Raw genomic sequence first — 27,648 nt, 5'->3', positions numbered from 1 at the left:
AGTTTTTGCCAATATCACTGATCATATAAAAAAAATTCTTCATAAAATATTGACAAACCACATTTAAAAACACATTAAGAAGATAGTATACCATAATAAGTGGGTTTAATCCCAGGGATGCAAGGTTGGTTCAACATACACAAATCTATAAATGTACACCACATAAACAAAGTTAAAGAAAAAATCACACAATTAACTCAATAAATGCAGAAAAGCACTTGACACAGTCCAGCACCCATTCATGTTTAAAACACTACAGAAACTAGGGAGAGAAGGAACTTATTTCTGCATTGTAAAAATGACTTATGACAAACCCAAGGCCGACATCATACTTAAGAAACACTGAAAGCATTTCCTCTAAAAACAGGAATAAGACAAGGATGCCCACTCTTGCCACTCCTTCTCTACATAGTCCTTGATACTCTAGCCCTAGAGTATCTGATAAGAGAAGGAAATTGAAGCAATGCTAATAGAAAAAGAAGAAGTAAAATGATCTCTGTTTGCTGATGACATGATCCTATATTTAGAAGGCACCAACCCCTCTCAGAAAGAAACCTCCACCATAAGACTTCTAGAACTTATAAACAAATTTAACAAAGTACAGGCTACAAGATCAGCATAAATAAAGTGATTGCTTTCCTATGCTGCAATAACAAATCTGCTGAAACTGAAATTAGGAAAACTATTGCATTCATAACAACCTCAAAAAAAATTTTGCAATTGTACTAGACAGTAGAGCCTGCTTTTCTGAAACTCACTGGGAAATCTACAGATCGCAGGAGGAGAATGGCTTGTCCTCACCAAGCCACGATGCACTTGGCACTGGTGCAAACTATTCCTTTTCTTAATTATTTTTCTCTTCTAAAAATCAGTATTTCTGGTCTTTTCATCATTACTGGCTCTTCCTCCCTCACTTATCATATAGCTATGATTTGTTTCAATCTTGGAAGGTAGCTATTATATGGATTCTTCTAGTGCAGCATTTTTCTCAATCTCCCAATTCTGTGACATTTAAAAGGTGAAAATTGAAAAAGCTTTTTATGCAATTTTGGATTAAAAACAAATTAATCCACAAATAGGTGTTAGTCGCCTGCTCTTCATGAGAGTGTAAGACCTGGGTGGGGGATGGCTCAGACAATAGTAAATTTGATGTTAATACAGCAAAGATTAGCAAATATGGAAGTTTTAAAATGGTTTTACTTCATGAAATACCAAAGGACAGGAAGGAAAATATCTAGTAAATTTGAAGTCACTTACATTTCTGCCATATGAACTTTTTCTAACTCAAATATACTTCTGGAATGTCTGATAGGTTTTATAAGATTTCTCATGTGTATGGTGAATTCTGGTAAACAATTAAAGGACTAGTTTCCAAATGTGAGTTAGTGTTATGCAAAATTAGACAAATAGCAAAAATGTATACAGTAGGAATTTTTAATTCCTTGGCAGAAACAAAATCTGAGCAAAAGGTCATCAAAAGGAAGCACTGGTTAACCCCTTGGTATAATAAAGATTGTATTTGAGGGGTTTGGGGGCTGTGTGATATTCGGTTGGTGGTGGCAACTTGGTGGCAACTTAGAACAAAGCAGCCCATGCGGGAAAGGAACATCAATCAGGTGCCTGTGAAAATGCCTGTCTATCAAGGAGACCACCTGACTAATGTCTATCAATCATCAGGACCCGCTGGCCAATCCTGGAGTTCAGCCAACTCCCCTGACCAATTCCATCAGAACAAGAGACACTAAAAACACCTTTTTCTGTCCCAAGCCCTTCCCTTCCTGCTGTAAGCCCCATAAAAGTCCAATCTGGTCAAGCTTCCATGTGGTTTCTCCTCAGACCCTTCTCCTGTCCATTCTGTGGGTCTGATGGAGTTCCTCCACGGAGTGATATCTCAATAAAGCCTAGTTAGTTGGCCCTTTTTAAATCTGCCTCCTTTGGTTGCTGCCCGCCTCGCCTGATCTGACAAGGTGGGACTAATGTGTAGCATATCACTGAAGCAAACTGTGAAATTTGAAGACAAAATGCTCTTCTTCTTGGGTGGTTTCTTCCCACTTTGCTATCATGGAGGTAAATGGCAATCACTCACTGCTTTAAATGCACAAAATTAGGATGTATAGAGGCAGAGTGTAGCACTCAATTCCCATAAGACTTTTGTGTTTATGGAAATAAAAAACAGATTTTTTTTTTTACTTCTTTTTAAAATTTAAAAATGAGGAAAACAAGAAACCAGAAAGTTTATAGAGTCAGGAGTACAATATAAAGACTATCTAAAATTTGAACATGTTACTGGAGAAGAAGAAATATTTTAAAAATTACCTTTGTGTTTTTAAACATTTTAGAATCAGTACAGCCTGCAAAGCAGGGAGAAAAATATTCAATATCATCTCTTCCACAGACAGAAGAATATAATGAAGATGAGCATCTACAATTTTCATTGCACGGAGCTGTGAGGTTTCCCAACTGACCTGTTCTATAAAAATGAGATTTAATATAATTATAATGCTTTTGTTTTATAATTAATGCATATATCAAGATATAAATGAGATCCATAAAATATACTTACTGAAATAATTTCTTTCTTAAGAATTGTACTAAGGTAAAAATCATATATCATAGATAGGACATTTTACAATGTACCATTTGCAATTTTTTGATAGATACATATGCTTGTGAAATCATCATTGTAGTCATATTGACAAACATAATTATCACTCCCAAAAGTTTCCTTATGCCCATTTATAATTACTTTACACATGACTTTGGCTGGCCAACCTTATGTTATTACTCATTAGTTTGGATTTTCTAAGATTTTATGAAATGGAATCACACAATATGTATAAATTCCTAGGCTTCTTTCACACAGTGGTTCTTTTTTCCCATTAAATTGGGATTTAAAAAAAATATTTATTTTAATTAGTTACAATGGGTCTTTATTTCATCATTTTATGGTAAAATACCTCCATGGTTCTTGGGCAAATATTAAGGAGTAAAATATTTGGATCATGTTTTAGGTGTTTGACTTTTTAAGAAACTATCAATTTCCAAAGTGGTGTGCTATTTTACAGTTCTACCAGCAATATTCAAGAAATTTGATTGTTCTCCACATTTTTCTTCAGCATTTCGTATGATCTTCTATTACCTTGAGATACTTTAATAGGGTTATAACATTTTCATTTTAGCATATTAAAAATATGTTTTTAATACACATTTTTCTAGTAACTAATGATATTGATTTTATTCTCATCTGGTTATTTTCCATCTGTGTATATCATTTGATGAAATATCTGTTTGATTCTTTTGTCCATTTTGACTAGTTCTTTTCTTTATTTCTAAGCAATGATAGTGCTTCATCTATTTTGAAAACAAATCTTCTGTTAGATATCTGAATTTCAAATATCCTTTTGAAGTCTATGGCTTGCTTTTTTGTTCCCTAAAGAAGGTCTTTCAAAAAGCAGGATTTAATTTTCATCAAGTCCAATTTATTAATTTATTTCTTTCTGGATTATGTATTTGGTATTATATGTAAAACTGTATGTCACATTTTATTGATACTTTCTCTGCATCTACTGAGAAGAACATTTTGTTTGTCCTTCATTCTGTTAATGTAATATATTGCACTTATTGATGTATATGCACCAGACTCTCCTTGAATTCCTATAATAAATCCCATTTGATCATATGGAATGATCTTTTTTTCTGTGCTATTGCATTCAATTTTTTATTTTGTTCAGAATTTCTATAGTTTTCTATTGTATCCATGTCTGGTTTGGGCATCTGGGTAGTTTGTCCTCATGGTATAGTTTCTCTTTCAATTTTTTGGAACAATTTAAGAAGATTGGCATTAGTTCTTAATAAAAAGTTTGGTAAAATTCAGCAGTGAAGTCTTCTCATCCTGGACTTGTCTGTTTTGAGAAAATATTATTAACTGATTTAATCTCATTACTTGTTATTTTTTGTATCCTCATGGCTCAATTTTATTGTAATATGTGTCCAGGAATATATTCATTTTTTTATGGAACTTTAAAAAATAGTTGGTGCATAGTTGTTTATAATAGTTACTAATAATATTTGCATTTCTATGATATCTGTTCCAATGTCTCCTTTGGATATCTAATTTTATTTATTTGCATCTCTCTCTCTCTCTCTCTCTCTCTCTCTCTCTCTCTCTTTCTGTCTCTCTTTTTCAGTATACTGAAAGTTCTGGCAGTTTCTTTTCAAAATCTTTTTGTTTCTTTGATTTTTTTAATCTCATTTTAATTTTTTTGTGCTCTGATCTTTATTATTTATTTCTACCAAACTTAAATATATTTTTAGTTATAGATTAACACTGTAACTTTATTTCATTTATTTTTATTTTTTATGTAGTGCTGAGGATCACACCCAGTGCCTCACATGAACTAGGTGAGCACTCTACCAATTGAGCTATAGGCCCAGCCCTATTTCTACCAATTTTGTTCACATTTGTTGGTTTATTCCTGCTATTCTAGGTCTTTTTATTGGAATGTTAGATTGTTTATTTGAAATCTATGTTTTTGATACTTATTGCTACAGACTTCTCTCAGTACCATTTTTACTCTATCCTATAGGTTTTGGAATTGTTTTTCCAGTTTTTCATTTGTTTCAAGAAACTTTTAATTTCCCTTATAATTTATTTATTGTCTATTAATTGTTCAGAACAATGTAATTTACTTCCCATGTATTTGAACATTGTCTATATTTTTTTTATTGATTTCCAGTTTTATTTCATGTACTTAAAGAAGATATATATAATTTCAATTTTAAAATTTAATATAAAATTTCTTGAGCTGTATTTTGTGACATAACAAAATACATGGGGTCTATCCTAAATAGTCTTGTCTCTGATAAGAAGAATGCATGTTCTGTATATGTTAGATGAAATGTTCTACAATGTCTGTGGTATATAGTATAGCTTATTTCAATTTTAATTTTTAAAAATATTTCTATATTTTATTCCAATTTTGTATATAGTTTACTAGAATTTTTATTGATTTTCTGTCTACACGATCTGTCCACTGGTGAGCATGGGTTATTGAAGTCCCCAACTATTATTATATTGGAGTGCATCACTCCCTTTATATCTAATAATATTTGGTTTACAGAGTTAGGTGGTACAGTATTGTATGTATATACATTTCAGTTGATATAACCTTTTGCTCAGTTGATCCATTTTCATTACATAGTAACATTTATATTCTTATAGTCTTTTCCTTAAAGGTTGTTTTATCTGATATGAGTAGGGCTACTCCTATTTGTTTCTGGTTTTCATTTGTGTGGAAACCAAATGTGACTTTCCCAGAAAGATGAGTTTCTTGCAGGCAGACTATAGTTGGGACTCCATTCTATTCTTTTTTTATTATTATTATTAGTTGTTCAAAACATTACATAGCTCTTGACATATCATATTTCATACATTTGATTCAAGTGGGTTATGAACTCCCATTTTTACCCCGTATACAGATTGTAGAATCACATCGGTTACACATCCACATTTTTACATACTGCCATACTAGTGTCTGTTGTATTCTGTTGCCTTTCCTATCCCCTACTATCCCCCCTCCCCTCCCTTCCCCTCCCATCTTCTCTCTCTACCCCATCTACTGTAATTCATTTCTCCCCCTTGTTTTTTTTTTCCCTTTCCCCTCACATCCTCTTATATGTAATTTTGTATAACAATGAGGGTCTCCTTCCATTTCCATGCAATTTCCCTTCTCTCTCCCTTTCCCTCCCACCTCTCCTCCCTGTTTAATGTTAATCTTCTTCTCATGCTCTTCCTCCCTGCTCTGTTTTTAGTTGCTCTCCTTATATCAAAGAAGACATTTGGCATTTGTTTTTTAGGGATTGGCTAGCTTCATTTAGCATTATCTGCTCTAATGCCATCCATTTCCCTGCAAATGCCATGATTTTGTCATTTTTTAGCTGAGTAATACTCCATTGTGTATAAATGCCACATTTTTTTTATCAATTCATCTATTGAAGCTTTTTCTTCTATCAGACGCATCCATTCTATTCTTTTAATAAGATGTTTAAATCCATTTACATTCAATAATTTTTGATAGTTAACAAGATAACTTAAATATTTTCTATACTGTTAATAACTGTTTTGTATATCCATTATTTTTTTTATTATTGTGAATCTTTGTGGTTTGGTGGTTTTCTGTAATGATAGGTTTTTATTTTTTCCTGTTCTCATTTATATATCTACAGTGAATTTTATACTTCCTTCTGTTGGAAGTTAATATTCTTTCACTTCTAGATATAGAACTCCTTTAATAATTTCTTGTGAGGCAATTCTAGTGATGAATTCACTTGGTTTTTGCTTGCTTGAGAAAGACTTTATTTCTTCTTCATTTCTGAAAAATACTTTTGCTGGGTACATAATTCTTGTCTGACAGGATTTTTTTTCTTTAAATTCTCTCAATATATCATCCCATTCTCTGGCCTACAAGGTTCTATGGAGAAATCTGCTGCTATTCTAATAGGGTTTCCTTATTATATGACTTGACATTTTCTCTTGATGTTTTTGAAATCTTTGTCTTTGACTTTTGACAGCTTAAATTATATTGTGCTTTGGAGAAGACTTTCTAGGTTGGATCTATTTGGGATTCTTTTGCGCTTCCCAGACTGAATGTTCATATTTCTCACAAAGCTCGGAACGTTTTCAATTATCACTCTGTGAAATACGGTTTCTGTGCATTTTTCTCTTTTTCTCCTCCCTTGGAACTCTGACAATGCAGATATTTGTATGCCTAACAGGGTACCATTCATCCTGTAAAACTTTTTTGGTTTTTCCTTTTTTATTCTTTTTTTTCTCTCAAAATGGGTTAATTCACTTTATCTCAATGAAGTTAGTTAGGCTATCTTCTACCCTATTACAAGTTTTGTGAATATTGCCCATTGTGTTTATGGACTATAAACAATTTTTTAATATTTGTTTTTTAGGTGTAGATGGAAACAACACAATGCCTTTATTTCTATGTGGTGCTGAGGATCAAACCCAGGTCCCACCCATGCAAGGAAAGCGCTCTACTGCTGAGCCACAATCCCAGCCCAATAAACAATTTTAATGAAAAGCAATGAGTAAAATAAAATTGCTGATCATTTTGCTTTGTCCAAAAGGACAGAATAAAAAGATTGATCAATGGTACAACATTGGATTTTCATAAAATTAAGAAGTTGTAGTATGCTATTTTATGATAGGTGACTATAGGTAGTGATCCTGTACTATATATCTAAAATATCTAAAAGAAAGGATTCTACAGTCTGAGGAATAGCTGTGTCAAATGGTGGTTCTATTCCCAGCTTTCCAAGGAATCTCCATACTGCTTTCCAAATTGGCTGCACCAATTTGCAGTCCTACTAGCAGTGTATGAGTGTACCTTTTTCCGCATCCTCACCAGCACTTGTTGTTTGTCTTCAAAATAGCGGCAGCCATTCTTACTGGAGTGAGATGGTAGTTTTAATTTGCATTTCTCTGATTGCTAGAGATGATGAGCATTTTTTTCATTTATTTGTTGATTGATTGTATATCCTTTTCTGAGAAGTGTCTGTTCAGGTCCTTAGCCCGTTTATTGATTGGATTATTTGATGTTTTTTTGGTGCTTATCTTGTTGAGCTCTTTATATACCCTAGAGATTAGAGCTCTATCTGATGTGTGAGGAGTAAAAATTTGTTCCCAGGATGTAGGCTCCCTATTCACCTCACATGTTACTTCTTTTGCTGAGAAAAAACTTTTTAGTTTGAATCTATCCTATTTGTTGATTCTTGGTTTTAGTTCTTGTGCTATAGGCATATTATTAAGGAAGTTGGGGCCTAGCCCCATGTAATAGAGATTAGGGCCTATTTTTTCTTCTTTTGTGCCACAAAGCACAAATCCAACCTTTTCTTAATTTCATAAAGATTTCTTGAAGTTAAATCAAAGCAAAATGAAATTCAATATTTTTCAATACCCCCCTTTTGGGAAGTGTATAATCTATTCTTTGTACTTTCCTCTTTTGACAATAATAATAATTTCAAAAAGGCTTTTCATGGTTTGTAAAAATTCTATCAAGATTTTTAGTAGAGGGCTGGGGTTGTACCTCAGTGGTAGAGCGCTCACCTAGCATGTGTGAGGCACCGGGCTCAATCCTTAGCACCATATAAAAATAAATAAACAAAAATAAAGTCATGTGTCCATCTACAGCTAAGAAAAAAATTAAAAAAAAATATTTTTAATAGAATTACAAGGAACTGAAGTTAATTTGTGGGATACTGATATTTTTACATTTCTTCTTCAAATATATTAACATTCTGTAGTTTTCCTTTTGTTTTGATATCATATTATACATGTCAGCAAAATTTTTCTTTTTCAAGGTTTTGCACATCTTTGATAGATTTATTTCTAGATATCTTAATATGATAATTTATGAACAAAATTTTTCCATAAAAATTGTATATTTTTCATTTTGTTTCTTGATAGAATAATGAAATTTAATTCTTTCTGTTCTTGTATTCAGGAATTTTCAACCAACATTAATTCTCTACTTGTAAATGCACATGAATTTTCAATTTTCAAATACTGTCTTCACTCTATATAGCATATCTTCTCACCTTGTTAGCATGCAGCCTCTGCACAGCAAAACTATTTCATTTTGATAAAGTCTAATTTGTTATTTTTTATTTTATGGATCATACTCTTATTGTTATGTCTAACAACACTTCACCTAGTTCTACACTCTAGGAATTTTCTACTTTGTTTCTAAAAGTTTAAAAGTTTTTCATTGAAATATATGATACACATAAATCTATGATTCAGAAACTTGTTTAATGAGTGAAGCTTAAGTTATGCTTTATGACCTGTGACTATCCAATAGCACTGGTAATATTTGTTGAGCATTGGTCTGTCCTTAGCTACTCTTGTTATAGCTTGAAGTAGATGTTTTATTCTCCTTGCTTATTTATTTTCCCAATCTTTTGCTTTTCAATTCTGGTTTTTGTATCCTAATATTAATATCAACCTATGCCAAGTTCTTTGAATTTGTGCATATTTGACTTAAAAGAGATACTCTCTTTGCATACATTCTCTGATATCCATAAGAAGGCAGACAATCCAATTCAAGAACACAAGGTAAAATTACCATGTAAAGAAGTTAGTACCATCCCCTAATTGTTATCAATCCTAACACAAAATTTTACTTTTATGTTCTGTGATTTTAATGTGAATTTTCTCTATTAATTTATAACTAAATGAGCAGTCATCACCAGATCTCATAATATTTGTGACCTTAAAATGAAAATTAAAACTGTGACTTATAATTCTTTTACATACCTAATAATTATAAGAGTGATATAAACATGTAAGCATTACTGGATGTAAAATTAATTGCCTGAGAAATAGGTTTATGGTTTCTTATTTAAAAATATAATATACAAAATTGTATTTACCCATCATAATCTTCATTGATTCCAGCAAATTGGACTGGATGGCAGTGTACAAAAATTATAAGTACAAAAAATATAATTGACAAAAGAGATGTAATGATGATAAATCTCATAAGGGCTTTACAAGACATTTGTAACTTGGACACAATGATACCTCCCAGAAGCTGGCCAAGTGCACATCCTGGAATTAATATAACACCTAAAAAGAGGAGGAGAAAAATACCATTAAAAAATAGTCAGCTGATATCATAGAAAATTCACACATTGATAACTTCCCACCTGTTCTAACATACATCAAGAATAGTTTTAAATTAAAAGAGAAAAAGTTAAAGTTATGATAAATACCTTAACAAACCTGAACCTTATGAAAAATACAAACTTGTGATAGGGTTAAAGCATAGGTGTAACCGGCTCTTGAACAATATGGTAATATTTTACTTCTATACACTAATGGCATTTAAGATATACCAGAAACTTAACTCATGCCAAACTTAAGTGGGGAGCTGTCCTATTGAAAACTATTATTAGCTACTCTCTGTGTTTATGTATTATTTCAAGAGGCATGACTAAAGTGACAGGAGATCTCAAACAGAGATTTGTGAACAAAAATTTCACCAAGCTACCATTGTATTTATAAATTGATTCAATATTGACAATGAAAGTAGGACTCCATAATAGCCACCATAAGATATGGTTTTCCATTTAAACATAACAATTAGATAAAGGAAAACACAGAAAGAGGAGAAAAAAAGAAGGAAATGAAGAAAGAGAAATACAGTTGGAAAATTATCCATGAGGATAGCACAGTAAATGCATACATTGATGCAATCCCTCTGCTACAAATATATAGCAATTAAATTGGAATATAGCAAGAGAAAATTAATACCAAAAAATTCAAAACCATCAGATAAAAGTTATGTCATAGAAGGTCTAATAATGACCAGAAAATAGTAAACAACTTCAGAATGTTCAAAAAGATATAACAATGGAGAAGTAAATGACATAAAAATGAAGAATGGGGAAGAATAAATCAGGTGGGTAAAGAAAGAACAAATAAAAAACCTGTACATTAAGAAACATAATTGTTCAAATAAAAATTCAGGTGGAGACAGAAGGTGGTATACAGAGACACCAGCAATGGTTTGCTCCTCCACAGGATGGAACTTCTCATGGAGATAAGGGGCTGTGGGTTAGCACTGGGAAATGATGGCACAGGAAATGAAACTTGGTAGATTCCAAGACTAAAGAGAATAACAAAACAAGAAAAGTGGAATATCCCAGCTCCTGGCAACACTTCTAGGTTGGGGAAAGGGGACTCTTCCCTTAATGGGGGCAGAGGTGAAAGAGAAAGAGTATAGCACAGAACACTGCACCCTACAAATAAATAAATTGGTGACATGAAATCTACAAAAAAAAAAAAAAAAAAAAAAAAACAACAACAACAACAACAACAACAAAAAAAAACAATCTTTAAAGAAGAAATTGCTTCTCTCAGAGTGCTATAGCCAGGAATCATCTTAAGGAAGTTTCTGCTGTTAAGGACTAAACTGCTTTGGGGATCATAAAACAGCATAATCACATCTCAGGAACCACTTTGACACATGGCCACTTTGGGTAGATGAGAGGCATACAGGACAGTTATAGCTTGGGGGAGATTCCTTGACACAAATTCACTGAGAGGTTTATTTTATAGGGAGCATAGGCTGCAAGGGAAAGGGGAGTGGAGAGGAGGATATAGCTGTTCAGCAATGGTGTTGCTTCAAACAGGGGACAAGTCTGAAAGTGCCACAATCAGGGCTGGCAAATCACTCAAACACAGCCTCTCCCAAACACAGAACTTGGTGGGGTTCAATTGCCCTTGCAATCCTTGGAGACATTCTGGGGACTGGCCATGTGTTGTTCATTTGCCACGCCCCCAGGTGCACTTACTAAAATCCTTCAGGGCTAATATATGCCCACCCAGTGTCTACTACATCTCAATTGGTGAAAAAGGTTTTGCTATAATCATGAAATTGGCCATGCCTCTGGGTTCATGCACAGACTAAAATCACCCAGAGCAAATATATATCCAGTGGGTTTCATATTCATCAAAACTCAGTCAGTGATATGGGCTCACAGCAGCTTGGACTTCAGCCATGCCCCAGGTGCACAGACTAAAAGCGTCTGGAGAGAAAATACCCTGGGCTGAGTCAACATTATCTTAACATGTAATTTCAGGATACAGCCCTCATTCTGCCTCAGCTAGTTTGGCAAGACCAGAGTGGAAGGAAAATGAGCTACAGCTACAACCCATTACCCACCTTCATACCTAGCAGATTACACTCTTAGGAGACCCAGAGAAAGGTATTCAAAGTACCTCAATTAGAAGAATTTTTTTTACTTGCTTTTCCCTCTGACTATTCTATCTTTTGTTATGATTGCTTTTTTATTTCTCAGTTTTATTTTATCTTATTTTTCATTCTTTAGTTGGATTTTTCTTTTCTTTCACACTTTTCTTTTTTTCTTTTACTTTTGATTTCTATTATTTTCCCTCTTCATTCTCTTTCTTATATATTTTTATTTTTAAATTGTATGTGTGTGTCTTTCCAGTGCTAGGTATTGAGTCTAGGGCTTCATGCCACTGGGTAGGTGTTCTGCCTTTGAGCTTACTCACAGATCAGATGAGAAGAATTAAACCCTGCTTCAGCCAAAATCAGTCCCACTGAAACCCTAAAGGACAATTCTATTTAAAGAAAATGGGATACATGAGCTTCTAGTGGTCAACCTGCCGCAGATGGGTATACATAGATGGAAGCTACCTCCACAGCAGCAGCATAAAGGGAAAACAAAGTGGTGTATGACACTGATGGATGTGGATACTCTACATTGGTTGCATCTGCACCAGATCAGATTGCCTAGAGCTGATAAGTCTGAAGGTGAGTCCCCCAGAGGGGGAGATAGATTTCTAGCACTTGCTTCTCCCATAAAGCAACTAGATCTATAAAAGTCTCCAGTCATAGGACTAGAGTTTTGGACCCTTCAATGCAACTGAACCAGTATCAGAATCACTTTCAAGTACTAGAGCTATTGTAAGCAGGACCTATGTAAATTTCTAACCCATGATGGGGGCTACCCATAACAGGAGTAATCACAGAGGGTACAACCCATATACTTTGCTGCCAACACCATATCTCCTGAAGAACCAGAGGGTTCCCATTCCTTCAAGAGATGCAGAGACAGGAGGTCTCTGCAACCTCAATGAAATATATTCTAAACTAAAAAACAACAAACAAACAAACAAAAATCACAGAGAAGCTACAGGGATATTAAACTAGAGAATCTAGTATGAAATTTAACTGAAGATACTCAACAAAACAACAACAAACAGTACCCAAGGTGAAAAAAAAAAAAAAAAAAAAAAAAAAAACGAGAAAACAAGGGAATATGTCATCACCTAAAGTTCAGAATTACCACAGTAAGTATGAAAGTGACTAAAATTCTTGATAAAGAATTAAGACCAATGATTTAAAGTTCAATGTACCTTTGCACCCTTGAATGCAAGATGGGTTACTAACAGCTCCACTGGAGCCACCCGTGAAAATTCGGCTAGGGAGCTCTCTCTTGTTGCGGATGCTGGAACCCGCCAGGTCTGATCTGGAAATACAGCCTCAATATGTGCTGGCAGTGTTTCTGTCAGTATGCGAAGGATTCAGACGTCATTAATTTGGACTAAGTGATCTTCCTCGAGTGGATTTCCCAATGAAAGAGAACATGATCGTTCTTTATACATAAAATAAAGTTCTAAAAAACTTTTTAAAAAAGTTCAATGTATTCCAAGAGAATACAGATAGACAACTGAATGAATCAAGTAACATAATTCAGGATGTGAATGAAATTTTTAATAAAATGAAAGACTATAAAAAAGAGTCACAGAAATCTTGGAAATATAAAGTTTAATTGTTCAAATTTAAAAAAACAAACTCAGTTGAAAGCCTCACAAATAGACTAGAGTGAATTGAAGGAAGAATATCAAAACTTGAAGACATGTCTAATGAATTATCATATCCAGACGGTGGTAAAGAAAAAAATAAGAAAGAATAAACAGAGCGTACATATTCTCTGGGATATCATTAAAAGACCAAAATATACGTAATCTGAATAGACAAGAGAGAAGAGTTGCAGAATGATAGCAAAGAAAACCTACTCAATGAAATACTGGCAGAAAGTTTCATAAATCTTGGGAAAGACAAGGACATTAAAGTACAGGAGGCATTTAGAAACCCAAGTGCTCATGAAAAGAAAAGTATCTTTCTGTGGATACAAAGTGCCAAAAGTGCAGGACAAGAAAAGAACATCAAAATTTTCAGGGGAGAAGCATCAAGTTGTCTTTAAAGGCAGACATTAGACTAAAATCAGATTTTGAGGCAAAAACTCTAAAGGTATGTATTTAAAGTGTTTGAAGGAAAAAAAAAAAACCCTGAAAGAAAAAAGATCTTTCCAGAAGAACATAAATAAAGGAATTCATGAACACTAGCAGATAAAAAGATATTTAAGAAACTTCTACACCCAGAAGAGGAAGAAAGAAGGGCACAATTATGATAGCATAAGAAAGAACAAATTCTACTAGAAGACTAGACACACAAATGAAAAATAGGAAAGAATCAAATATTATCAGTACATTCAACCATCCATCTTCTGAGATGAATAAGTGAAAAAATGAATGAACACAGAATATTCAAAACAACCTTAAGGAAAGCAATAAGTTGGCAACAAGAATAACCCTGAATGTAAATGATCTTAATTTCTTTAGTGGAAGACATAATTGGGCTGGGTAAATTAAGAAGCAGGATCCAACAATATGTTACCTACAAGTAATTTACCTCACCTGCAAAGACAAACATAGATTTAAAGTAAAAGGAGGGAAATTATATTACAAGTAAATGATGGTGGTAGTAATAATTTACTTACATCTGAGAAAATGGGCTTTAAAATATTGATCAAGGGAAAAGTTCATCAAAAATGTATAATGATAATAAACGCTAAATGTTGGAGCACACAATTTTGTAAAACAAACATTACCAGGTACAAGGGGAGAGACAGGACCCAATACAATAATACTCTCACCAACAAATTCTCACCAGACCCCCCCCCAAAAAAAAATCAACAAAGGCACATAAAATTACAAGATAGATCAAAGGAAATTAACAGGCATGTCCAGAATTTTCCATCTAACAGCAATATAATACACATTCTTTTCCTCAACCCATGGAAAAATTTCCAAAATAGACCATGTGTTAGGCCACAAATTGAAATAATTTCTTGCATCTTTTCATATCACAAAAAAGTGAAACAAGTAACAAAAAGCAAGAGAAACAGAAATTGTATGAACTCAAGAGACTGAAAAACACACAGTGGATAATTAAAAAATCAGAAATTTAAACAGGGATGAGAGGTGGGAGGGAAAGGGAGAGAGAAGGGAAATTGCATGTAAATGGAAGGAGACCCTCAGGGGTATACAAAATTACATACAAGAGGAAGTGAGGGAAAAGGGGGAAAAATATAAGGGGGAGAAATGAATTACAGTAGAGGGGGTAGAGAGAGAAGAGGGAAGGGGAGGGGGGAGGGGGGATAGTAGAGGATAGGAAAGGCAGCAGAATACAACAGACACTAGTATGGCAATATGTAAATCAATAGATGTGCAACTGATGTGATTCTGCAATCTGTATACGGGATAAAAATGGGAGTTCATATCCCACTTGAATCAAAGTGTGAAATATGATATAGCAAGAACTATGTAATGTTTTGAACAACCAACAATAAAAATTTTAAAAAAAGAAAAAGAAAAGTACAAAAGAAAACCAAGAAAAATAAATAAATAAAAAATAAAATAAAATTCATTGAATCAAGGGAAAATAGAGCAACATACTAAAACATGTGGAACACAGCAAAAGCAATCATTAGAAGGAATTATTTTAGCATTAAGAGCCTACATCAAAAAATAAAAAGATCTCAAATAAATAATGCAATGATACATCTTTGAAAAATAAAAACAAAATCAATACAGGAAAGAAATAATAAAGAGCAAAAATAAATAAAAGACAGACTAAAGGAAGAATACAAAAGACAATGAAACAAAGAGATGTTTCTTGGAAAAGAGAAACACAATTTGCAAACATTAACTAAACTAGTCAAATGAAAAAGAGAGAAGACCCATATTCAGGGACAAAAAAAGATGACATTACAACACATACCAATGAAATTCAAAGAGTAAATAGGGAGTATTTGGAAAACTATATGCCAATTAGTTAGAAAATACAGAAGAAATGGACAAATTTCTAACCACATATGGCCAACCAAAATTGAACCAAGAAGATAACAAAAAACTGAAATAGTGCAATAACAAGTACTAAGATTGAATCAGTAATAAAATATTTCCCATCAAAGAAGAGCCCTTAACTGGATATCATCACTGCTGAATTTTACTACACTTTTAAGGAAGAACTAACACCAACGTTCCTTAAGCTATTCCATAAAATAGAAAGAGAAAGAACCCTTCCAAAATTATTTTATGAAGCCAGTATTACTGTGCTATTAAAACTTGACAAGGACACAACAAAAAAGACAATTATAGATTAATATTTCTGATGAACATAGCTGCAAAAATTATCAATAATACTTAAAAAACAAATTCAATAGCACAACATTGTATGACATGATTAAGTTTGTTGCACTCCAGGCATACAAGGATGGTTCAACATACGTAGGTCAATAAATATAATACAGCTTATAAATACTATCAAAGCAAAAAATGTGATCACTTCAGTAGATACATAGGGCGGGGGTGGGGGAGTAGAGTCCAGGGACAGTCAGTCTTCAAAGTCACACCCCCAATGGCCTTCTTCCTACAGCCATGTATCACCTGTTATAGTTAACTACCCAGTAGCCAATTCCAATTATTAATAAATAAAATGGGTTAATTCACTGATAAGGTCAGAGCTCTCATAATTCAGTCTTCTCATCTCTGAACATTGCTTCATCACCTAACACATGAGCTTTATTGGGCGGGGGAGGGGGGCGTGGACAACAAGACCAATGCCATAACAAAAACCAAAGAGTTGAAAATTCAATAATCCACATAACTTCAGATTACATTTTGAATTAAATATTTTCATGATGCATATAAAAGTACATAAATAATAATTGTACACAATGGTGAATTCCCAAAGTGAACATACCTATATAATCAGCATATAATAAAAATAGAACACTATCATATGCCCAGAGGATCTTTATTGCAGCCTTCTTAAAAACTGGTTTATGTGGTATGCTTTATTCAGTCAATATCATGTTTGAAATTTTATTGCTTTTTATATTTTTGGTACTGGAGATTGAACCCTGGGATGCCACTACTGAACTATATCCCTCCTGATCCTTTTTTATTGTTCTTTTGAGATATGTTCTCACCAAGCTACTGAAGCTGGCCTTAAATTTGTGATTATCCTGCTTCAGTGCCTCTTGAGCAGCTAGGATTACAGGCTTGAGTCACTGCCCCCAGCATAATCCATTTTTATTTATTTATTTATTTATTTATTTATTTATTTATTTATTTATTTATTTATTTTATTTATGGTACTAGGGATTGAACTCAGGGGCACTCAACCACTGAGCCACATCCCCAGCCCTATTCTGTATTTTTAGAGACAGGTTCTCACTGAGTTGCTCAGCATCTCACTTTTGCTGAGGCTGCCTTTGAACTTGAAATCCTCCTATCTCAACCTCCCTAGCCACTGGGATTACAGGCAGTTGTCTCTGTGCCCAGCAATCATTTATTTTTATGTAACATAGATAAAGATGGTAGAGTGGAAATAGGCAGAAAATCTCAAGTACTCCAGAGTCTAGAATCAAAGCAGTGAGTGAATAAATGAGCAGAGAGGTGGGTGACAGAGGAAATCCATTAAGACACAAAGTTAGACAGTCAGAGATTTGGAGGGACTTGGAAATTCTGCTTACTGATATATAAAACAGGAAAGAATTTGCTAATCCCAAATCCAGACCAGGGTAGTCAGTGGAGTAGAGTAACAAAGTGAGAAAAAGCAAGGGCAAAACTTACAAACTTACTTTGGCAACAATGGTAGAAACTCACACTATGTTCAGCTAGGGCAAGGACTACAAGGACATTTTGTGAAATGTGCACAGATTATCTCAAATTGCTGGTGAAACCTGTGCCATATAGTCATTTTGAAGAGACCACACCTAAAAAACTTCATTAGAAGCAATTATATTTAATCAGTTTTATCCCATCTACAGACAGCATCAAATACTACCATAGGGTGTACCACTGAAATGGGCTGTCTGAGCAATATGTGTAGAAGGATCACTCATAGCTGCAGGTTGCCATTTCCCCTCCCTTCACTTACAAGGGCATAGGGGTGCAGTAGAACAGAGAGCAATTCACTCTCAGGGAGTGTAGCACCTAGGGAGCAGAAACAGCCCCAGTAGTTAGCCATAATTGTACAAGCCACAGTGGATGGCAGAAGCTGCCTGTGGCTGAGCAGTACTATGTGTACCACAGAAATGGCCTAAAGATGTATGCCTTAGAGGTGCTAGCCTCTGTCCAATGTACTCAGAGGAGGGCCAACAATGGTGTGCCCTGACAGGTGGGAGAAGTCCACCTCCAACCCCTGTGTCCTAGTAGTGGCCCATGCATCACAGAAGTGGCCTGCAGATGAACATCCCATAGACATGGCTACTGCCAAGAGCACTCATAAGTGAGCTTGCCATTGTACATTCCACAGCAGCTGGCAGAAGTAAACACATACCCAGGCAGCCCACAGCTACATGCCCTTCAGACACCAGCCACCTTTGAACACTCCCAGATGCATGCCCACCAATGCACTTGCCCCCACCAGAGGCAGACACCCCACACCTCCCAGAGGCAACTGAGTGCCACTACCACTGACTACCACATCTCTGTTATATTCACATACTCTGAAATCTACTCAGGCAAGTTCACACCTGAACTGACAGCTATGGGAAGAAGAAACATTTCTACATGAAGTGATACCACAAGACTGCATATCCAACCAGGGAGAGACCTGGCTGCTAGGCCACAGAAAATTAGGGGTTACTCCCTCTGACCCATCCCCACCAGAAAGCTATTTGGTGCACAGACACACCAAAGAATGGAGGGAGCCTCCTAGATTTGCGTCAGAAGTGTGTTGGTTAGGTTATTACTTCCCAGTCCACTGAAACTTAGAGGTAAAACTGAGGTGTGGGCAATTACAAAGGCTCCCAAACCTCATGAAATCCAAACCAGAAAGGACCAACAAGTCTCTTCATCTCAAATAGCTCAGCACAGAATAACTTACATATCTTTAGAATTTGTGTTTGATATTACAGGCATTACCTTCAGTATTGATTTAATACATTTATCTTTATTATTTCATATTATATCCCTTAATCCTATTCTATGTGTTTCTTTTAACGTTTTGAAGCATTAATTGAAATTATTCCTTCTTTTTTCATATTTTTCCTTTGTCTGTTTTCTTTCTACAGCAGCTGGTTCTCTTTATATCCCCGGGGTTTTTTTTCTCCCTTTTCATGCCCTATATAGTATAACAATATATTTTTTTCTTTAATACCTAATTTCTCAGCTGGTTTTACAGCATGATTCCCATTTTCCAATTAGGTTAGTAAAGTCAAGAAGAATATTTTCAGGAAGTATTTTAAGGTCTGTTAGTATATAGCTTCATTCTGAAGTGGTTGCAGTTACTAGAGATTATTAGATCTCACAGTGGTGCTAAAGACTGAACATCACAGCATAATCATGTTGAGAAGTACTGACACTTAGATATATACCGAGGCCAGAGCATGTAGCAAAAAAGAAAGGAGCTCACTAAAAAGTCCCTTGTTTGACAGTAGAAGAAATTAAAACATATAATACTTCCAGTGCACATACGAAAATTGACATAGAGATAGATACACGTTATATGAGAAAACAAGGTGCCCTCAAAAGTTCATAACTCTCCAATACTTGATCACATAAATGTCAAAGTGGAGGAAATGATGGGTAAAGAATTTTAAAAGTTAATTGTTAAAAAGATTAATTAATTGAAGAAAGATCTAAGGAATGAACTGAAGGAGAAAATGCAGGATATGAAAATGCATTTCAAAAGGTGAGATTCTGAAAAATCACCAAAAGAAATCCTGGAAACAAAAAAAAATCAAATTTTCCTTTGTTTTATTGTTCTTGATAGGGTTGTCTATCAAATTTATGGTAGATTTACAAAACAGGAAGAAAGTGTTTGCTATGTATTTAATTATCTGGAGGGCACTGTGTAAAATGTGTGTCTTTTTTTTTTCTTAAAGGTTAAAATGAATCACTGGTAAGGCTATTTTACATTTGGGTTGACTATAAAAGAAGCTCTGAAATGGTGGATGTCATCTCACTAAAAATTTAACATCATTTATACTTTCTATTTTCTTAAATTGTGCTTCTATGTAAGTTTTCCATTCCCCTGATACTATTAGACTTACACATGAAATATTTTTCAAAGATGGTCTTATTCTTCTAACATTTGTAGTGTGCATTACCATCTAATCTTCTCACTTATTTTATGCTGTATGTGTTTCTTGCTCAATTTTATTAATGCTTTGTCAATTTTATTAATCTTTTCAAAGAAGTAACTTTTTATTCTTATTTTTTTTCTAGTGTTTGGAAGCTTTGTATGTCTTCTACTTCGGTTCTTATGACACTATTTTCTTCCATTGTTCCCTTCTTTTTTTTTTTTCCACAAAAGATGCTGTGTTATTATTAAAATAACGCAAGACAGAAGCACTTCCTTGTCAATCTGACCATAACCTGAGGTCTGACCCCATTGTAACCACTATTATTAACATTCATTGTGATTACACAAAAGATTCCTTTTTCTTTCACACAACATTTAACAAAGTTGTGCAACCAGACTGAGTGTAAAAAAAAAAAAAAAAAAAAAAAAGGAAATTTACAGTCATTATGTGCAGTGACCAGGAGATCCATCAGAACTTTAGTTGATTTGCTTAGAGTATGGAGGGAATGGAGTGTATAATTTCTTGTTGAAATTAAATTTCAATATATCTTATGGTTATTTTAACTATTGATCTATTATAAGACAGTAATAAATTATCTCAGAGTTTTATGCCATGTATCCTGTGTGCTACAAGTATTCATTAATCCTCTTAGGAAGATTTCCATAAAATAAAAAAAACTCCTATGTGAAGTCATAGATTACACATTGAATTGAATTTAGATTCTTACTGCACCTGAAAAGAAGGGGCACCCATCTTGTAGGTGGTTCTTTAGAAAATTTCAATGTACTTTTCTTGTGGTTTTAGTACATTGATGTTAATTGGTATTTCTAATTTAAAAGCTTCTGATACTCCAAATGATATCAGAACTCATTAATATCAGAACTCAAAGTGCCTTCCTTGTGTATGTCTATGAAAAACAACTTAAAATAACTAAAAAGGGGAGTTGCAGATTTTGATACTAACTAAAATGCAGCAAGAGTAGGAAGACATGAAATATATTAATTTAATAGTTTCTATATTCAATTAAAAATGGTAAGAGGAACATGAGGTTTGAGGAAATTGACAACCTACTGAATTCAGGGGTTGCTCCTTACAGCCCTGGTTATTTGAGACATAGTGACAAGACTAAATGTAGTTCACCAACTGATGGCACTTTATATGCTATCTTGGACATTGCCAAAGCCTGCTTTTGGATCCCACTCCTACCCGAAGATAAAGATCAATTATCATTCATGCTATAAGGCCTCAAATACATGTTTCAGTACACCTTCAGAGGTACCTAAACTGTCTGTAGCTATTTGCTACAAGGGAGCAGGTCAGATTTAGTCTGAGTACCCCTACATGCTGGTTTGGACCTTACACTAACAGATGGTATTCAGTTGGCTAGAGGATCAGAAGCCTCAGACTCAATAACACTGACTTAATTATTTTTACACCTTTACTAGCAAAGGTAACTGATAATGTTCAACAAAATCTGTGTAGAGCAGTGACTTGAATCTCTCTGATTGCCTCGAGGCTGCTTTGAACTGGGAACTTCCTATGCAAAGGTGCAGGTCAAGATGGCCCAGTTGCAATGGTGACACCCAGCCTGAGGAGGCTCTGTGCAAAGGTGCACACATGTTATCACTATGGACCTTGAGCTCAGACACCAACTTTTGGGGATGGAGAATTCTGAACATAACAAGATAAATAATCCTAATGTCTTGCCAGTCCTATGCCCTTCAGATTGCCTGCTTTGCTGAAACTTTCCCCAAAATAGCCTTTTGATGAAACCTATATAATAAATGTGCCAAGCTAGCTCTGGGGCATTATACTTTTATCAAAGGATACTGTCCCACCTGACCCCAGCTTTCTTTCTAAACGTTTATCTGTTTGTCTTCTCTCAATCCCTCCTTGCCCCCTTGCCAGTGATTTCCTGAATTAATGGCCTCAGCTGAGAGATGGGGCTGTGGCAAAAATCCACAAGGCTTCTCATCATATTTTCTCAAAGACTATCCTGAGAGATTCACAATATTCTATCTCTCTGGCAGTCAAGAAGAAACTGATGTTTTTTCTTCTCTCCAAACAAAAGGTTGAGAGCATTTTTTCAGGCGCTAGAAATTAAGAGATTTTAGATGTCTTACTTTAGCATTCCACTTGGTCTTTTATTACCTAACCATAGTGTGTATAACTCACAAATTTACATCAAAGCCAATCAGCAAGCTATAGCATACTATCTACCCTGAGGTGCTACAAGTCAAATGAACCCTTTGAGCTACAAGTCCTAATGACTGATGATACTGTGCAGAGGGAAGGAGAGGAAGTTTCCACTTGATGTTTAGGACTAGCTGACACTCTAAAACAGTTATTCTGTAAAACAACTATTAACTTATTACTGGCCTCCTGTTGAAACTGAAGCCTTGAAATCTAGAGACCCAATAGCTCTGAGGACTAATATTCTCATTTGGGTTAGACCAAATCAGACTCAAAATTATTTGACAATATTTACTTGCCCAATGAAAATTATTTAATCAAGAACACAGGGGTAGTCATAAGAGATGATCTAGCAGTCAAATAAACACACGAGTAGATCATGTAGTCTCAGATGTCCATGGAAATCTCTTTGAAAGGAAGTTGCCCTTGATTACCATTATTTGTATTAATTCTGAGAGAAATTATCTCTACAATTAGAGTTATCCAATTAGAAAAGGTGGTACAAAATTTGTCTCTGATTTTATTTGAAATAATCAATGACACCATCTCAGCCCTGGAAAGCACTCTGGTAAACCTCACTCACTGATCAACGTTACAAATTACAGAATTACCCAAACCTTCTTCATTGTAGGCCAACATGGAATGGGCTATTGTTAATGTATTTTGTTATACTTGAACCAGCACCTCAGGCTACATGAAAAGGTTAATAATAGAATATTAAGGGGAAGCCTAGTGCTAAAGGATTTGTTCAGCTGACTGGGTCCAGAATCTTGAAGGTCAATGGACGAGGTCAATATAGTAGGTGGTCTCATCCTATGTCTTTGAAACTGTTAGGCTGAATTAAATACTATAAGAAACAAATTGAATGTATTTAGTTCCAATTTCTGTTGGTTAGGTTAATCAAATCAATAATGTGGTATACTCATGGAAAAATTTTTCATAATGGCCATGGAAACAGAGGTGCATCATGTTTAGGCTTTTTGGAAAATATGTAATTCAACAATGCTAGTCTTTTAATAGAAAAATCTACTGAAATTTTTAATTTAAAAAAGTTTTCTCCACAGGTTAAAATTTGCTTTTTATTTAGCCAAATATTTTATGTCTTTTTTCTTTCTTTTCTAGTTTTGATTTTAACCAAATTTTAATAACAAATACCTTGTTATTTTTCTTTTATTTGTTACACTAAAACTGATTATCTTTACCACTTTCCCATTACTTCTAGACCCTTATAACAATGAATTCCATTAGCAATCTCTTTTGGAGAGCAATTCCATTAGCAATCTGTTTTGGAGAGCCAAATTCTCAATAACGGGTAAAATTTATGATGTATACAATAGTGATTGTTCTTTAATGTTGAAACATAGAAGAACATTGATAAATGAGTATATATCAACAAACCTATTATTACATTGGTTAAAAGGTAAGAAATTAAAGGCCACTTCATATTTGTTAATATGATAATGCAAAAAGTGATGTATTCATAGAATAGAATCCCATAGCACAATTGAGATGCATTAAATAGCTACAGATCAGCATGATTCTGAAGAACATAATTTCTGATGAAAAAAAGTAGAAGAGTTTGTATAAATTATATACAAATTTTAGAAATATATTGAATATATATTTTCTGACAAGCAGAAAATGTGAGCAAACATGTATAAAAGTACACACTGTAACTTTAATAGAGTGGCTATCTAAGGGAAAGGAGCAGGAGAAATGGATTAGACAGTGATGTAATGATGTCCTTAAAATTTGATGTGTTAAAAATTATTGGTGATAGCAAAGAATTCAAATTCTTAAATTTTGGCAAATGGTGCTTTTGCAACATTTGCATACATTGCTCTTTTTATTTTCTAATTACATTAAATATTTCATATATGTATATATATACACACACATATATATGTAGAGTTCATGCAATTTTTTTTAAATCAGCACAGTGAGAAGGAAAATTTACCTGTAAGTGTTGCTGCCATCCTGGGTGTTATTATGAACTGATTTTCTAAATATATAGGTATAAATTCAGAAGCACCAATCAAAACTAAGAATTCTGAGGCTTTGGACACAGCTTTGCATAAAAACACTGGATTCTTCAGTAGGATCTGAAGTAGAAATAAGTTATATAGTAATTACTACATTTTGTTAGTTAAGACAAATAGATATGCCCATGCATGTTAAGGATCTATAAAAATTTACCTCCCCCAATATAAAGGGAAATAGATATATGCAATTATCAAAAATATATATATATATATGCGGGCTGGGATGTAGCTCAAAAAGTGTCTGCCTTGCATTTGCAAAGCCCTGGGTTCAACCTCCAGTTCCAAAAAAGAGAAAAAAAGAACCCCACCAAAAAAAAAAATTAATATATATATGTGTGTGTGTGTATATATATATATACACACACACACATATATATGCAATTATACAATGTACAATTAACCCATATACCCATTCTGTAAAATGTACACTTTCATTTTTATGTGCTCTCCATACCACCTATAAGTTTTATTTGTGGGCCTAGTAGCTAGTTGCAAAGATTTGGGTAAAACTCTGCTCACTGATATATTTTGCATATTTATCTAGTTCAGCTTTGGAGTACTATCTTAATTGGGATAGTATGATATCACTATATTTATCCATCCCCATAAGAATGAATATTATATTGCCTTTAATTTCCTACTCTAATAAGCGTGGCTATCTTAAAAATTACTGTGCACGTACTTTTAGTGTAGTATCTAACGGAGGGAATATCTTTGGAATTATGTATCCTTGAATGGAGTTACTAGAATATTAGGACTTAATACTTCATTTCTCTAATATCCAGATCATTCTGCCGAGGTATCTGTTTGCGTTAGCATCTCAGTATAAACAAGATCCAATTTCTTCATGTATCAACTTACACTATCCAAAATTTTTAGAGCAATTTTTTTGGTTCTGCAAGTCCTTCCAGAACTATTCTATCAATAACAGTCATTGATCTTGGAAAGGCCTATGACTGTCTCAACCAGGTAAACAAGGCTACATGACTTCTGACTTGGTCATAAATTTTGTGTAGATTTTCCAAGAATTCCATATTCATTTTAGAAAATCTCTTGGATTTAGTTTTCTATTACTAATCTATTAATGTTGTCTAGTTTTCTTCTTAGAACAGAAATCTTCAACTTGATATTATCTAATCTGTAAAATTTGAATGTACATTTTACATTATTTAAATCTTGTCTAACAAATATTTTCGCACTTCTATGTTATAAAATAGTCTTTCTTTTTTAATATCGCTTTTTTAAATCTAAGGTATTTAATATGAGGGAGACCAGGTTTCATGGTATATACCTATAATCCCAGCAACTTGGAAGGCTGAGGTAAGAGGTTTGCAAGTTCAAAGCCAGCCTCAGAAACTTAGTGATGGCTTTAGCAACTTAGATCTTATCTTAAAAAAAATTAAAGAAGCCTGAGGATGTGGCCCAGTTATTAAATATCCCATTACAAAAAACAAAAACAAAAGCATTCTTTTAAAAAGGAAAAAAAAAAACTTAAAACACTTATGCTCAAATTTTAAGTGCACTTTAATGATTGTATTTTATTTTTTAAAAAATCAAAGAGTTTGTGACTAATTGTTGGTTTCTGTTTTGTTAAAGTAGGTACATGTAGTGTTCTGATGAAATTAAAATTTGATAAAATCTTAATGAAATATAATCAATTATAGAAATTATTTATGGTTTGACAAAATAACACTTGTCAAATAGAAACAAGTTAAAACGTTCTTATTTTATACAACTATAGCCATTTATCTTAGGAAGAACTAGACTAATATAAAAATTAAAACAAATATATATGTATATGTGTTAAATATGTGTGTGTGTGTGTGAACACATTCTACTAAAACAGTGTTGTCCTAAAAAACATTGTTTGTGTGTGTATGTGCGTGTGTGTGTGCACATGTGTGTATTTTTTTTTTTTTCTGGAGCATTAAGGAGAAAGTCATTTTGCCTAGAAAAATAAGACAAGATGTGAAAAAGGGAATTTTGTTTGTTTTGGAATGAAGAAAAGAGAGAAGGACAGTTTAAATAAATAGATTAGCATATACAAATAAGCAGTATGATAACATACTTGATATGATCAGGACCAAGAAAGTGATTAGAATATGGAGAACATAGGAATAAAATCTGAAAAAAATGAGGTAAGAAAAATCAGTTAATGTTTATTATGAAGGGAGAATAAAACTACCAATGAGCACTACAAAGAATTCTCAAAGATATACTGCACACAGAAGATCCCAAAACTAATCCCAAAGCTCCCAAATATATGAAGATCAATATTAATCAACTGCATTAGAATCAGGACAGAATTGAATAAAGCAAAAAAATCAAAATGGCAGGAAACCACAAACACATATTCATAATAACACTGAATGTAAGTGATCTCAACTCCCCAATTAAAAGATTCAGATTAGCAGAATGGGTCAAAAACAAGATCTAATTAAAAACCATTTTCAAGAGACTCATCTCATAGGCAGAGGCACTCATAAGCTGAAGGTAAAAGGATGGGAAAAAATAGTCCAGGCAAAAGGAGTTCAAAAATAAAGCAGAAGAATCTCATATGTAACTAAGAAGATTTCAAGCAAAAAAAAAATATTCAGAAGAAGAAAAGAAGGCCGCTGCCTCCTGATAAAGAGATCCATCCAATAAAAGAAGATATAATGATAGTAATTACATATGTCATGGATGTCAGTGTGTACTATTGTATAAAAAAATACTCCTTGATACTACATCTCAGAGATATCTTACTACAATAATACTAACTGTTTTAAATGTACCTTTATCACCAATAGGTCATCAAAACATAAAAGCAATATAGATATTTCTAACCTAAATAATACTATAAATCAAATAGTCCTAATAAAAACTTGAGAATATGTCACCCCAAACAGCTGAATTTACCTTCTTAGCAGCTTATGAAACATTTTCCACAATGGATAATATTCTAGGTCACAATATAAATCTTAGAAAATACAAAAAATGAGAGAGAGAGAGAGAGAGAGAGAGAGAGAGAGAGAGAGAGATATTTAATGCCCATGCATTCTATCAGATGATAATTGAAAGAAACTAGAAATCAACAACAAGAAAAAGAATGGAAACCACACAAACACATAGAGATTGAAAAACACTCTTTTAAATGAAGAATGGATCAAAAGAAATGAGAGAAGAAATAAAATTCTTAGAAACAAGTGAGAATGGAGATACAACATATCAAAATCATCTCTGGGACAATATGAACACAGTTTTAAGGGGAAAATTGATAACATTGAGTGTCATCATTTAAAGAAAAATAAAAAGATTCCAAATAAGTAACTTTATGTTCCATCTCCAGACCTTAAAAAGAAAGAACTAACTATAAAATAAGTAAAATACATAAAATAATAAAGATCATAGTCAAAATTAATAAAATCGAGAATAAAATAACAATACA

The 27,648-nt window shown here is 33.6% G+C and overlaps 1 protein-coding gene across 1 annotated transcript in view; it reads right to left on the bottom strand.

Moving 5' to 3' along the window:
• Positions 1 to 27,648, bottom strand: part of Slco6a1 (solute carrier organic anion transporter family member 6A1) — a 121,397-nt gene that overhangs the window by 31,959 nt on the left and 61,790 nt on the right. Inside the window, exons 8-10 of the mRNA XM_076857679.2 lie at positions 24,137 to 24,281; positions 9,442 to 9,637; positions 2,317 to 2,470 (exon numbers count right to left, since the gene is read on the bottom strand). Coding sequence (XP_076713794.2) covers positions 2,317 to 2,470; positions 9,442 to 9,637; positions 24,137 to 24,281 — 495 coding nt within the window. The remainder of the gene's footprint in view (positions 1 to 2,316; positions 2,471 to 9,441; positions 9,638 to 24,136; positions 24,282 to 27,648) is intronic.

Source organism: Callospermophilus lateralis, chromosome 5, assembly GCF_048772815.1.
Source record: "Callospermophilus lateralis isolate mCalLat2 chromosome 5, mCalLat2.hap1, whole genome shotgun sequence".
NCBI lineage: Eukaryota > Metazoa > Chordata > Mammalia > Rodentia > Sciuridae > Callospermophilus > Callospermophilus lateralis.
This window is presented reverse-complemented; position numbering and strand designations above follow the sequence as displayed.